This window comes from Argopecten irradians, chromosome 13, assembly GCF_041381155.1.
Source record: "Argopecten irradians isolate NY chromosome 13, Ai_NY, whole genome shotgun sequence".
Classification (NCBI taxonomy): Eukaryota; Metazoa; Mollusca; class Bivalvia; order Pectinida; family Pectinidae; genus Argopecten; species Argopecten irradians.
In genome coordinates, this window is record NC_091146.1 from 39,006,797 (window position 1) to 39,021,735 (window position 14,939).

At 34.2% G+C, this 14,939-nt stretch overlaps 1 protein-coding gene across 1 annotated transcript; it reads right to left on the bottom strand.

Moving 5' to 3' along the window:
* Positions 1-627: 627 nt before the first annotated feature.
* LOC138305877 (uncharacterized) lies at positions 628-14,061 on the bottom strand. Its single transcript, XM_069246140.1, has 7 exons — positions 13,265-14,061; positions 12,019-12,251; positions 9,736-9,787; positions 3,524-3,574; positions 2,354-2,671; positions 1,042-1,173; positions 628-695 (listed from the first exon to the last, which is right to left on the bottom strand). The coding sequence occupies exons 2-7, from the start codon at positions 12,244-12,246 to the stop codon at positions 628-630; spliced, it is 849 nt and encodes a 282-aa protein (XP_069102241.1). The 5' UTR covers positions 12,247-12,251; positions 13,265-14,061.
* Positions 14,062-14,939: the final 878 nt, after the last annotated feature.

Here is a 14,939-nt window from a genome sequence, read left to right on the forward strand (position 1 = left end):
AATTTTTATATCCTTACTACAGATCAGACCTGCAATCATCACTCTTTGTCTTCTGATCTTCATAGTGTTATATATCAATTGCCATAAACTTTGTTTCCATGATCAATGTTTTAATATAGCTGTCACTAACACAGAACTATGTTCTAGAGAAGGACAAACACTTACGCTTGATTAACTCACAATGTTAAAGAGATCCTTTCTTCTGCATTTAATGCTTTTTTGGCGATCTGTTTCTGGAGTGTGGTCTCTTAAGTGTCGACATTTGGTTCTCTCTTTCCTCGACTAGAGGCCATTTGTATTCTGGATTTCTCTGCATGTCAGGTTGACAACAAATTATGAAATCTACAAACGTAAGAAACCTAGGTATCTCAATGTCAAAGTATCAAAATCGAACAGAATATAGTTTTCTTTTTCATTTTCCTCAAAAATATTTGATATCTAAGTAAACCAAATACATGTTGCTGTTATATCTTACACGATGAAAACAGTTTCTATGGACTTCAAAGATTTATCTTCACTTTGCTATTTTACATGCATATATCATGTTTATGTTTAGTATCGCGATGACTGTTCATAATACAAAACCTGATATTTCACCAAAAGCTTCAACATATCTTTTTAACGACATCATTGTGCAGCGGATGACGTTTCAGCTAATATGTCTAATAGCTTTGTTTCATCACTGTCATTTCCACCTAGTGAAAGTCAAATCAGAAAAAATGTCATATAAAAACGATGGGCAAACCACTTGTTAAATAGTGGACGATTCACTGGTTTTACTTATGGAAAATAAGCGCGGTTTAGAAAATATGTGTTTTGCTTAAATAAATATATAGAAAATTGAATACTTCATCCTTGTATTAATTAAAATTAATCTTGCAAATGAACACACATCATTCCGATAATAAAAACTATTTAGCCTTAGTGGTACTAGTTGCTTCTTAAATTATTTAAACACTTTTATATTTTGAATTGTCTTAAACAGTTTTGCTTATTTCAATATAGTACATATTATCAGAGCTGTATGCGATGTTAACTTACCTTGGTTGACAACTAGTCCATTTTTCCCTATGTTTGAATTGTTAACGGTTTCAATTAAAGTCAAATATAGGTTTGTTTGGGTACTTTGTACTACTTCCATCAACTGATTGCACATCGCAGGCATAACTGAAACTAAATTGGGAATTAAATATCCACTTAAAAATATAAATTTTAAAGCAACTTTAGAGTATATACTGATTGACAACCTGAAAACATCAAACACTGTCTTTCTACAAATGTCCAAAGGATTGGTAAATGTCATATTCGTACAAGAGGCCAGTGGGCCTTAACGGCCATCTGACAACCTTGACAACAGTCAAATAGGAAATAAATTAGATATGATGTCATGAAGGCTTCGGGAACTACCCCAAAAACAACACTTCGTCGAGACCATGTCAGGGTCATTCTAGGCAATTTACAGCGAAGCTGCACCAAAAGCACTTTAATAATCTTGAATCGACCAGAAAAATAACAACAGTTAGTCAAGACCATGTTTGGATCATTTTAAGGAAAATCGCACTGGAAATAGTTCAAAATTGGTGGCCTGGATTTCAAATCGACCAAAACAAAAATAAAACTGAGTTGGTATCATGTCAAGGTCATTTCAGGCAAGTTGCAGCTAAATCTTACAGGTAAAACTTCAAGAAGTTCAAAATGTGAAACGTTTGCGCATGACGACCGAGCGCAACATGATGGCTTTAATAGGACATTCCTGAACCCTTCTCTTCTTCTTTAAGGTTCTAACGGTCATCCAACTATTGGCACAAAACTACACAGTCACAGTATACAGTAATGGCTAACAATTAAGACAATACAGCACACTCCTTATTTGAAGCTGCAATCTTCCAAAATATTTTATGACTTTGACATTGAAAGGTCATTCAATTGAACAAACTGTGTAGCTTTATCCCAACGTCCTACAGACTAAATATGCACTAGAAGTCGATTAAAGATTTAAGCCTATTTGATCTCTGTCACCTTGAACATTCAAGATCAATGTCATTCATTTGAACAAACTTGGTAGCCCTTCATCCCAGCATACTACTGGCCGAATATGAGGTATCGAGGTCTTTAAGTTATTGACAAGAATCTGTTTAAAGATTTAAGGCTATTTGATCTCTGTTACATTGAATGTTCAAGAGCAATGTCACTTTTTCACAAATTCGGTAGCTTTTCATTCAAGCGGACAACGCACAAAGACGGACGGAACACGATGACTATAGGTCATCTTTTCCGATGAAGGGCAATAGTAACAAATTGTATGAAATCAGCCAGAAGGTAATCATCTTCGAATAAAGTTCAGGATACATACCATTGTCCTTTGTTACTGTAACTTCAATTTCCGCACTCTGCGCTACTCCTGCACTATTTACAGCTTGGCAGATGTATTTACCAGCATCCTCCTCACCTACCGACATTATAACTAGGGTAGGTGAATCAACAGAACCACCAATATATTTATTGTTGTCTATTGCAATTTCATTGAAATGTTCATCAGCGTCTTTTTGTTTCTTCCATAAAACTCTTCCTACTTCCCGAAGTATTTGACACCGAATTATACCTGTATTACCGATTGCAATACAGCATTTGGACTTCGATTTTACGATAGGACGGTTGAAACGTACAACAGCTGAAAAATAACATGCCATAAATTAGTTGTTTATGCTATAAAATCACATAAACATCCCTTTATCAATTCATACTCACATATATATAAATCTAAAAAACTAATTTGTTTTTTAAAACTTAAGGCAAAATATACAAAGCATTTATTTTCCAACCATATGGTAGGCTGAAACCGATTGCAAATGTAAACGCAGTTAACGTTCTTGTTGGTTTATTATGACATCATTAATGTGCTGCATTAATAAATTTTGAAATTGATCAAATCTATTTTGTTAAACGTAAGAAAGTATTTTTTTGTTAAATTTATATTCAAATGGCAGATATAACGTTCAACAAGCTAAAATATATCTTTAGTCATCTTGACTACCGTAATTACCTAACTTAGCAACCAACATACAAAAACAGACATATGATGTAAATACATGGATCCGACAGTGTTTTGATTGCGTTAGATGTGGTATGAACATATATGTTTATCTATCAAAACAAAAGAAGATTAATTAGTATTTTATTCAGTAACAAAGTAACTTATTTAAAGTATGACCATCATTAAAAAAATAAAGCTTATCATTTTACTTCAAAATTAAAGGGTCTACAATAATAATTGCTTCCTCGAAAAAAAAATCCATGACATTTTTCACTATATGGACTAAGGTACTGACTGAAAAAGCAAAACAAATGATTTATATTTTTGTGTCAATAAGACTGTACGTATACACGATTGCATATTAATTTTGGACCAAATGATAAATATCGTCTATGCTATCGGCGATGGAATAATATGACAACCTAGCCACAATAACTAGCATGCTTAATATTGCTTTATTACATCCTTATTTTCACCTGTGATTCTTACTTTGGGAGTGACTTGCGGTAGCTACATAACGATCTTTGACAGGAGGACCACCTAGAATACAAGAAACTTGTTGTAATTACTGGTATATATAATTGTGAGAACAGTGAAAATTGTCGGATTCAAAACATTTCAAGTTGATACATTATGAACATTACGTAAACTAACCATAAATATACAATACAAAATTATAATAACAATATTATAAGACCACAATGCTGGTATTTGCATACTATAGAGGTATCTGTCCTTGCGGGTAGGTATTGATTGTGATGTCATGTGTTTGCGAGCGCAACGTCGTACTTCTCAGGGAAAACGACGTGAATTGCGCTCACAAGATAATGACGTAACAATTGATACAATCGCAATGGAGCTAACTCTGTAATATATACAAAGACGGAATAAATTCTCTGTGCACAAACAAATTATTGATAAGATATAAATTGGAATTTGTTATTAAAGCTTGATATGATTAACATTAGGATCTGCATTACAATCAAATCAACTAATTACAAACTGATAGAGTCAAACTTTATAAACTAATATTCAGTTCATGATAAACCAAAAGATATCAAAGAAAATCAGTTTTAAGTTTTAGCACACCTGAGCTAGAGGGTTATTGACTTTCCTGTATATAAACTATTACAAACAGTAACTGCATCTGAACCAGAGGGCAGAGTGTATAAACAAGGAGACCCATGGGCCTTAACGGTCACCATAAAGTACAAGAATATTAGAATGTGAAACAAAGACACTATAAACACTATATACTTGCCCTTGATGTCTGTCAGTGATTTTACAAAGGAGTAGATATGATAGGACCAGTATTTGGCCTTAATTTTTCAGGCCGAAAAATATTAACTCTGATCCACATCAATTTGACATCAATAAATACTCTCATACTTGCCATTCATCAAAACATAACTTTTTATAACCATGTACGCGATGTGCTCCACCTATGACGTAATCAAATTTACGATTTTCCTCTTCTCGCTAAATTTTGCTAGAAATTCATCATCTTTAGGTTAGAAAAAGCTTGAAATGGATTTGGCCGCCACCTTGGAGCAACTTTATATTTTTGCATGGATATGCGTAAATACACGATGCACAACGTGTGAAAATATCGTATCTGCTCCATGAAGGCGGCCACATTCATTTTTATAGAAAACCACTCAAAAAAGTATGATTTTTTTCAAGGATTTTTGAGAAAAATGGCGGGAAACTGCATGATGATGACGTCATAGTGAACATAAATTGGCACATGCGGGATATTTTCGGGATGTAATGTGTTAGAAAATGTATTCAACTGTTATATGGCAAAATATGTTGATCTTTACTGGAAAATTAATTTTGGGGCCATATTCGAGTCTTAACGTACCTTCTCCTTTGACTTTTTAATCTATGAAGAGTATTTTCTTCCATCAAACCTGTGAAATTTTAGTCATCTTTTGACCCTGTTTTGTCCTGCTCGTCTAGATGGGGTCAGCGAGGACTGATATGGATATTAAACTTCTATATATCATGAGCTAATAATTACTCTAATCAAGTTTGACTCATTTCCTATGAAAATTGAGCAAAAAATTGTTCATAAATGTGTTTTTTCCTATATAAACTAAAGAAAACTTGACCCCTCCCCAGAGGGTAACATGAGACTCAGGGTGATATAATTCACAATTTCATAAAACACCCTAAGACCTTTCTATCTACAAAGAGTATTTGATTCTATCAATTCCATAATTTCAGAAGATTTTTGAAGTTTTAGCCTATTTGACCCCTTTTGGTCCCGCTCCTCTGCCCCCGGCGGTCAGCCAGGACCAATATGCATATGATGTTAAAATGCTATCCCAGGCTAATAATTGTAACCAAGTTTGACTCGTTTACTCTGAAAATTGAGCAAAAAAAGCCCATAAAATGGGTTTTCCCTATATAAACTATAGTAAACTTAAACCCCCTCACCCAGGGAGAAACGTGAGAACCCAGGATCATATAATTCACAATAATTGTAAAGGAATCCTTACCAATCTAGTCGAAGCGAATATGATTCCCTACTATACCATTTCCAAAATATTCACCAAAAGGGAAGATTGTGTTTTGACAAAGTTTATTCAGCTCCTCCAGTGTTTGACCCCATATTGGCCCCAACCCTAAGGCCCCTGGGAAGGAGTCACCTCATCGCGACAACATGTGTTAATAGGAACTCTACCTAATACGCCCATCTCCTACTGATAATTCGTGACAACATTTGAATTATTTCCTATTACAAATGACCAAATAATGTGTCAAAAATGTCCAAAAGTGTATTTTTCCCTATAAAAGCTATCGAGATTAAACTTAGAAACCCCCCTCCGCCAGTGAGAAAGGATTGAGATGCCCCAGGGTCATATAATTCAACAAACTCTGTAAAAGGAACCGATTAAGTACCTTTCAATCTATGAAGCGTATTTGATTCTAGCATTTCCTTCCAGAATTTCAGAAAGTGAATTTTTTAAAATTTTAGTCGTATTTGAACACTTTTTGACCCCACTCACTCTAAGGTCCCCTGGGGTCAGTTATAGAGAATTTAGATATCCCAGTTAATAGGATATCAATAGCCGCATCGCATATACATACTGAAAATATCTGAGAACATACATTTGAATTATGATTCCTATGTACAAATTGACCAAATAATGTGCGTTCCAAAATGTGTTCCACTCGCTTCCCCTATATAAACTAGAATAGTAAACTGTATCCCTTCCCCAGGGAGAAACGTGAGACCCATGTGGTACCATAGTTCAATTCACAAATTTTGGAGAAGGGACTTTAAGACATTCTCCAAATCTACGAAGAGTATTTGATTCTACACAACCATTTCCAGAACTCTTACATTCATAAGAAGATTAAGATGTTACAAATTTTGCTAGCTTATTTTCACCCCTTTTGAACCCAGCGCCTGAATAGCGTGCCCCCTGGGTGATACATCATCAGACATCATGGAAATTTGTTAAGAAGGAATAACAATAGACTGACTATTATTCTCGTCAGATAAGAAATTATATGAGCATGCCTGACATTCCTAATTCAGATCGAGAAACGCTTAGTGAGCACATGAGGCACTCGTTAGCAAACGTAGAATAAAAGAACCGTGTATGATGTAGTCTAACAAAGGCACTCGCAGAAAAAGAAATCTCTCTCGGTCACCACTCAATCATGTGATATTCGAAGAACTGATAATGGGATAGTCAATTCGTTTATATCTGACATATATAGACAGTTTAACCTCCCAATCATATTGTTGTTACTCCATGTGTTTTTATATATTTTACAATTAGTGTATTTATGATTCCAGTTTACATGTGTAGTGTTGTTTCCACACAATTTAAGTACAAGAGTGGAGATGTATTTCATACAAGTGTTTTTACAGTCAATGGCAACAAATATCATAGATTTAAGTGTTCCTAGTTCTACAGAAAACTGTAATTTTCTTAAGTGTAACGTGTCCACTTTCCCGAGTTGATGCATATACCACAACCTTTTCCTAAAAATGAAACCCCACATTCCTTTGTGCTTAATAATCAACGGATGTTAATTGACCCACTAATTTTAGAGCGTGATGTAATTAGAATGTTCAGATAAGATATATTTAAATGTCACTAGATAGCAGTTAGCTAAAAGTTTCTAAATCCTATATTCGTAAAACTAACAGTTTTAAATGTCCGCACGCACCTTTCAGTAGATATTGAAGAGCTGAAATGTAGAAGAGTAACTGAATATAGAGTGATATATGGACATACAATACTATCATAAGACCGCAAATCTGAACAAGGGTTCAATTCTTTACAAGAAAAACCAAATATATTTTACTGAAATGATCACATTTTGCGTTATTTCTAAGCATGTTACTATAATTGCTTGAAAAATGTTTAGGCTTTCAATCGCAACCCCTTCTTTTATTAATCATGTTATTTAAAGTTTTAAATGGGTGGTATACTGATGTATATTATAGTTGTGTTTTTTCTCATGCTTATGACAGATTTGTTTGCACTGATAAAAATTTATAGGACATGTATTTTGTGATCATCAAACTTCAGGGATAATTTATAGAATGGCTCTTTGGACATATGCTCCTTAGATTTTGAAAAACGACCCCCTAATGTTTCAGGAAAATTTTCTTAATATTTCTTTGTTAATAGTCCCCCTCAAGAAATTTGACAAATAAAACCAACAAATAATTCAGTAAAAAATGATAAAATATATCAATGTACAAATGTACTTTGATTTTGTGATACATAGAATGAGGAAATCAGGACAACATATATTTACAGGGAATCCTTATTTGAACCCAAAAGTGCAATGAGAAATTGGGCTTTGTAATACCCCAAGTGGTCACAACAAAAGGTCAAATAATATGTAAAAATTGAGACCGTTTTGTTTGAGCTATAAAGAAATTGGTCTTATATCTACAAGCAGGTGTGGTCGTTATACAGAGATAACCATTAAGGAATGCTTTTACTCTAATTAAAAATATCAATGATTGTGTGCAATAATCGTGAACTTATTGGTTTTTGTCATAGTTGTACACACGTCATAGATAAAGGGTGATTATTCGAGTAAATAAGGATTGGTAAAGGGGACAGCCAGAGCTAGGTGAAATTTGTGATAACAACTTAATTTATGTATACCTTATTAGGGAAATTAATGGCAAAATGTGATCAGAGGGGACAGCTGTTAAATATAAACAGACTGGGACCCAAATACTGGCCTTAAAGGGAATAAGGGGAATGCAACTTGAGACTATGATAATGAAGGTTAGGAATGGTATTTATGCTATTTAATTGTTTAGTTCATGTCCCTTGTTTATTTGGCACCATACATGTATGATATATAGCCTTATTCCAGTTACGGCAACGAGTACCAATACTGCTATATAGCTTGGCCTTAATAAAGAAAACTATTGACATGGATACTTCCATTTTCTTTCCTTGCGGCTCAGGGATATATTATACATGTTTATGCCATAAATCAGCCACTGATGTGATCAAATTACATTACAGGTACCATATTGCAGGATATAATGAGAACACATTACATTTGATTTTTCCATCTCATGATAAGGTAAGTAAAATTATAACAACACATTATACTATTACTGCACATGTATTACTACCACCGCTATGCTCACTAAGCCTCGTTTTGGTTCAAAGATGAATATTCATGAGCTAATATTAAGAAAGGTCTATGGCAATCTCATGCTAATAATTCTGACAAAATTTGACTCATTTCCTATTACAAATGATCGAATAATGGTCAAAAATATGTTTTCCCTATATAAACTATAGTAAACTTAACCCCCTCCCCAGGGGGAAACGAGAGACTCCAGGGTCATATATAAGTTTGTAAAGGACCTTAAGACCTTTCGATCTATGAAAAGTATTTGATTCTACCACATCTGTGAGTACAGAAGAAGATTTTTGAAATTTTAGTCAATTTTACCCCTTTAGGCCCCTCCCACAGCCCCCTGGGGGGTGGGGACCATATAATTCACAATTTTGATTGGTCTTATGTCTTAGAAGGTTTGTACAAAATGTCATTGAAAATGCTTCAGCGGTTTTGGAGAAGTCGAAAATGTAAAAAGTTTATCGTCGCACGACGGACGACGATGGACAAAAGGCGATTGGAATAGGTCACCATGAGACTTCTTCTCAGGTAACCTAAAAAGGCCAACATAGCACACCTGATTCAGAGGGTTTTCAATCGGAATCTATAAACAATCAATAGATCCCAAAGGGCGCCCACCTTGCTTCAAAAACTTTAAGTAATTTAAGAAAGCTTCCATTACTACTTTCTGAGAAATAGCATTTACAAAAGTAATTATCAAAATATAAGATTGCCGCCTGTCGGCCATCTTGTTGACCAGTTGCTCCCAAAATACAATACGCACTTTGGTCCTAGGGAAACCTAATATGAAATTTGAGACAGATTCTTTCTATACTGTCTGATAAATGTTGGTCAAACTTCAACTATCAAAATCCAAGATGGTGACCTATCAGCCATCTGGTTGACAGAATATTTCAAAATGCAATATGCACAACTAGAAATTTGAGACATACCTCTTCAGTACGTTCTGCGAAATAGTGATAACAAACATCAACTATCAAAATTGCACGTTAGCCATCTGGTAGACCGATCGGTCCCAAATGCAATATGCACAACTAGGGTCGTCAGACGTTACTTACCTACAGTCATGTTCATATCCATATTATCTTCGGATTCCATTTGTGTAATAAGCTACAAAAAACAATGACAACTTAACTGTTGGAAAATGATTCATAATGCATTTTTTATCAGAATACCCAATATTCAATCACAAATATAGTCATTTTAGATACCGTAATCGTCGTAATTAGCGTCGGTCCCTCTTTAAGCTCCCTTCTCCATTTCTGGAGAAGGAGTTGAAGCTATATAAATGCCCTAATATATGGATTTAACAATGCTTCACAAATGTGTAATGCTTATAACATTAACATTGTATCCCATATAACATTAGGGAATGAGTATCAACTTATTTCACGACATATCAATATAATTCAATTTTGCTTGTTACAAGCATTTTCATTGGCTTAAAAATTACTTATCAGCCCTTAAAGGAAAAAACAGTGTCACCGTTTGGAACGTCGCTTCTGATTGGCTGAGATGACGGCGTAATGATTTTATAGACAAAAGAGTCCCAACATGAATTTTGAATATTGAAGAGATTATCTTTAGTAATTTGAATTATAAGGATTAATTTGAAAAGTTGTTTTATGTAATGGAGATATAACACAAGAATCTGAGTGCACTTTCATCACAATTCAATTTTGCTTGTAACAAAAAGCAATTTCATTGGCTTAAAAATTGACTTTGACAGCCCATACTGGCAAAAATTGCATCACCGCTTGTAACGTGGCTTCCGATTGGCTGATATAACGGCGAAATGATTACATAGAAAAAGAGTCCCAAAATGAATTCATAATTTTGAATAGAATATCGTTAGTAAATTGAATTAATTTAAAGGATTAATTTGAATATATCTTTTATGTTATGGAGATATAACACAAAAATCTGAGTGCAATCTTATCATAAACCGCGAAGGGTTTTATTTAGAGTACACTAAGATTTTTGTGTTATATCTTCATAACATAACAAATATATTCAAGTTAATCCTTTATATGTCTCAAAGGAAAGCATGTTACTGTGACAGATTTATGTGCCTATTGAGTACAGGAACAAGAGGCCCATGGGCCTTCATGTTCACCTGATATTTGATACAAATTAGTTATGTAATTTACTAGCAAACTGATGTTTTTTGTTCACGAAATAGGAACTTACCTCTAATAGGTCTGCATACAATATTTCATTAAGCTTGGGGCTTATTTAACTCACCTTACCGTGTTCACAAGGTTCAATAATTAGTATTGTAAGGGCAATAACTCTATAAATAAGTTAGAGTCGAATCAAGCTTATTTTCAAACTTGTTCGAGACAATTTCCAATGTTAGTCTATATACAAATTTTCATTAAGCTCGGATCATAGATTCAATAATTATAATTGCAAAGGGCAATAACTCCGTAAATTGAATCAAGGTGATTTTCAAACACGTCCGAGATCTTTCCAATTTTAGTCTAAATACAAAGTTTCATAAAGCTGACTGCATATTTATTCAAGTTATTGTATTCACAAGGTCTAATAATACTTATTAGTGCAAAGGGAAATAATTCCGTAAATTATCGTCGAATCAAGCTGATTTTCGCAAGTTTTGCAGGCGATAAGAAAATACGAAATTAAATCACCAAGAAACAATTTAAAATACAGGTAAAGTGGAACTCCACAAGCATAGATCGGGAAATTAAATGTCCTCAGGTTTGAAAACGCGAAAATAAGTCACTGTGAAAATGGTTGGTTTACAGTAATTTATGTAAACAGCAGACAAATGAATTCTGTCATACCTTCACGTGTAATACTGGTTGCTGGTCTTTCATACCTTCACGTGTAAATACTGGCTGGTCTAGTGCAATACACTCATGTCTCCAGACATACGGGCTGTATTGCATGGCTACTGATGCAATAAAGCCTCGTGAAGTCACAGTGTTAACCAAATTGCTTACATTTTTGTTCTCAAACCAGTCTGGATTTACTTTAAAGATACAAAAAACGGGATTTACGTTGACATTATCACGCAATTGTCATGTATGAAGAATTGATTTGCAGTCGCATTTTTTTCGAGTCTATTTCAAAATGGTAGAAAATCATAGTAGTAAAATTGCAATGAAACGTCGAGGCATGAGAAAAATATACTCTTTCATACGTGAATATGAAGGATAGGGATACACTACCCTCGGGATTACAAAATGTTGAAAAAACCCTCGGTAAGCCTCGGGTTTTACAGCATTTTGTGACCCTCGGGTAGAATATCCCTATGCTACATATCCGCATAAGAAAGAATCTTATATTCTCTAGAAGGTTTATAAGCTACAATTTACCTGTCCATCTTCATCCCTTGGACCCGGATTAGGTTCAATGCCTTGTAAGCGAAGAAGCAGATCTATAAAAGCTACAGCCCCCTTCCTGTCCAGTTTACCGAGAGTGAGGTCTTGACGAACGCTGCCAACTGCTTTGAAAAGATATCCGATGTTTGATATAACATCTCTCCCCGGTGTTGGTTTAAATGTTCCCACACGAGCTCGATAAACCGCTAGATCCACTCCCATGATTTCTGGATTAAAAATATGAGAAAAGCGTGAAATAACTACAATTTAACTTCAAGTTTTATGTACTTCGTTTTAAATCTGTAAATACGATCAATTATGACAAATACATAATGGTAATTTTCTGACCTATTTTACATTAATAAAAACAAGGGTCCAATGGGCTCAGATCTGTAGCCTGCGACATTGTAATCATGTCGCAAACTAAGGACATATACATATATGAATCAATGAGTTTGTCTACGTATGATCCATGTGAATTCAAGTTTAAACAACTGTTCACCGCGATGTGCAAAATGCCCAGTATAAGGTATCCAGTCCTTTCAAGAATTTAGCCTATTGTACCCTTGTGAATTTGAATGAAGGTCAATGTCATGCCAAATATCAAATCTCTAGGCCTCTTAAAAAATATTGTCAAGAACTTGTTGAATTATTTTAGCCTTTTTAACCCCTGTGACCTTGAATGGAACAATTGGAACAACTTAGTAGCCCTTCATCCCAGCATGCTACAGGGCAAATTTCATTAACCCAGGCCTTGCAATTATTGGGAAGAAATAATTTGAATAAAAGGTTTAAGCCAGAGGACGGCACACGGTGTATGGCCGATGAATATTGAAAGAACATAATAACTATGGTAGTCCTGACCCTTCGAGATGATAAAATTGATTTTTTCTCATCATAATGGATTGGAATAATTCGTAGGAACCAAGTTCATATTAGCTTTAATCATTTTATATGACTGTATTCATATTATTACAAATAGATCGAACATTGAGGAAAGCGAATGATATCAAATTCAAAATTTTAGTTAAAATTAGTTTAATACCCCTTTGATCAGCACTACCGCAGCAAATTATTTGTAAGAACCAAGGTCATAAAAGAATGATATTTGTTTGTTTTTTTTTTTATACTAAAATAATACATTTCTGTGTAATTTAGTTATATATGACAATATTTATACTATCACATAAAGATTGAGAATTTAGGAGAGTGAAATCATATTCAAAAAGTAGTTTAATACCACTTGTCGCAGCAACAGGATCCAGTGGCTGTTCTTGTTAGATGTCACATGACGTAATAATTCAAAATGTCTTGTTCACTTCTAACGTGAGGTATCACCATACCAAAATGATCTTGCAACACAGCTACCTGTAAAACATAAAGGTAAAAGTGACTAAAAGTTTAAATCAGTTACAAAATAATCTTCAATAATTCAGGGGTTATTATCACTGTCGTTATAGCCACCACTGGAATACATGCATGTCATTACAAAAGAGTTGGCTCTGGGTACAAGTACAGATGAGACAAGTAGTAGTTTGGTCCTTTAATAATAGTACATTGTAGTTGACTATGTGGCTTTGAAGTTTTGGTGTCACTCTCTCTTCAAAGCAGGTCTACTCAGGCCTGTGATTGGTCAGGTTTGTCCTCCTGATCATGAACTGCCTTCAGCTTTACTATATGACATACAATGATATACATTGTATTCCAGGGCTGGATATAACGACAATGATAGTAACCTCTAGGGTAATTTTATTAAGGTCACTAAAGGTCATTAAGGTCATTATTAAGGTCACTAAAAGATGCATTTTTTGGTATATATATATGACTACGGAAACCTAGGTTTTGTAACAATTAAAGTAAAACCTCTCTATTAATATCACCCAGGGATCTGAGCAAAAGGGGTTTCAGTAGTAAGGTTGACTTTTATATTCGTTTTATACAACGATGGACAATTAAAGTATACAAACAACACTGGTATTACACATAAACATACAGTTGTAAACCAAAAACGTGTTGAACACTTTGATCATAGTGTATAAACAATGAAAAAAACATCAGCAAATATAAATTCAATTTCATTTTTCACACTCATTTCTAAAATTTGAGGTTATTTTTGCATAACCTAAAAGGGTTGTACGTCGGGTATAATGCATCATATACAAAAAAAAAATTTTGCGGGAAATTCACAAGCTGTACAGTCATTGGCAAAACTAAAATCTTGGCTTCGATATCAATATACAAAAACTGACTTTGTTTGATTGTAAAAATCAGTAAAATTAAGCATGACAATTAATGCCTAATTAGTACCTCACTGGGTAATTCAAATAAAATTATAAAGTCATAGACAAATAAGAGGCCCAATTGGCCTTAATGCTTATCTGACTGTTCATACATTATTTAGTAATTCTGAAATACACAGTAAGTTGTTTAAAGACCATAGCATATTTGACCCCTGTAACCATGAATGAAGATCAATGACATTCATTTGGATAAACGTGGTAGCCCTCCATCCAATCATGCTACATATCCACTATTAGTACCCCGGGCCTCTTAGTTATTCACAAGAAGTTGTTTTATTATTTTAGCCTGTTTTACCCCTGTGACGTCGAGGTCATTCATTTGAACAAACTTGGTAGCCCTTTATGCAAGCATGTTGTAGGCCTAATACATGTATCATTACCCTTAGCCTTTCGATTATTGAGAAGAAATTGTGTGAATGAAAATGTTAACTGACGGTGGACGGCAAAAGGTGCATGGCGCATGACTACGCAAGAAGCATGATGACCTCAACACGGATGGATATTCTTTTTTCATAAACCCAAAAAAACATTGAGAATAGCTTAAAATGAAATATGTCTATTGTTACAAAATAATAAAACATAAGAGGTATGACATAGAATAAAGTTGAAAATATA

Bases quoted from the DNA above. Each gene is read 5' to 3' on its own strand.
- LOC138305877 (XM_069246140.1), bottom strand. From the start codon at position 12,246: ATGGGAGTGGATCTAGCGGTTTATCGAGCTCGTGTGGGAACATTTAAA. The intron at 1,174-2,353 runs GTATGTATCCTG...TTCCCAATTTAG, and splicing joins TACAGTAACAAAGGACAATG to TTTCAGTTATGCCTGCGATG. The intron at 696-1,041 runs GTAAGTTAACAT...GACTTTCACTAG, and splicing joins TGGACTAGTTGTCAACCAAG to GTGGAAATGACAGTGATGAA.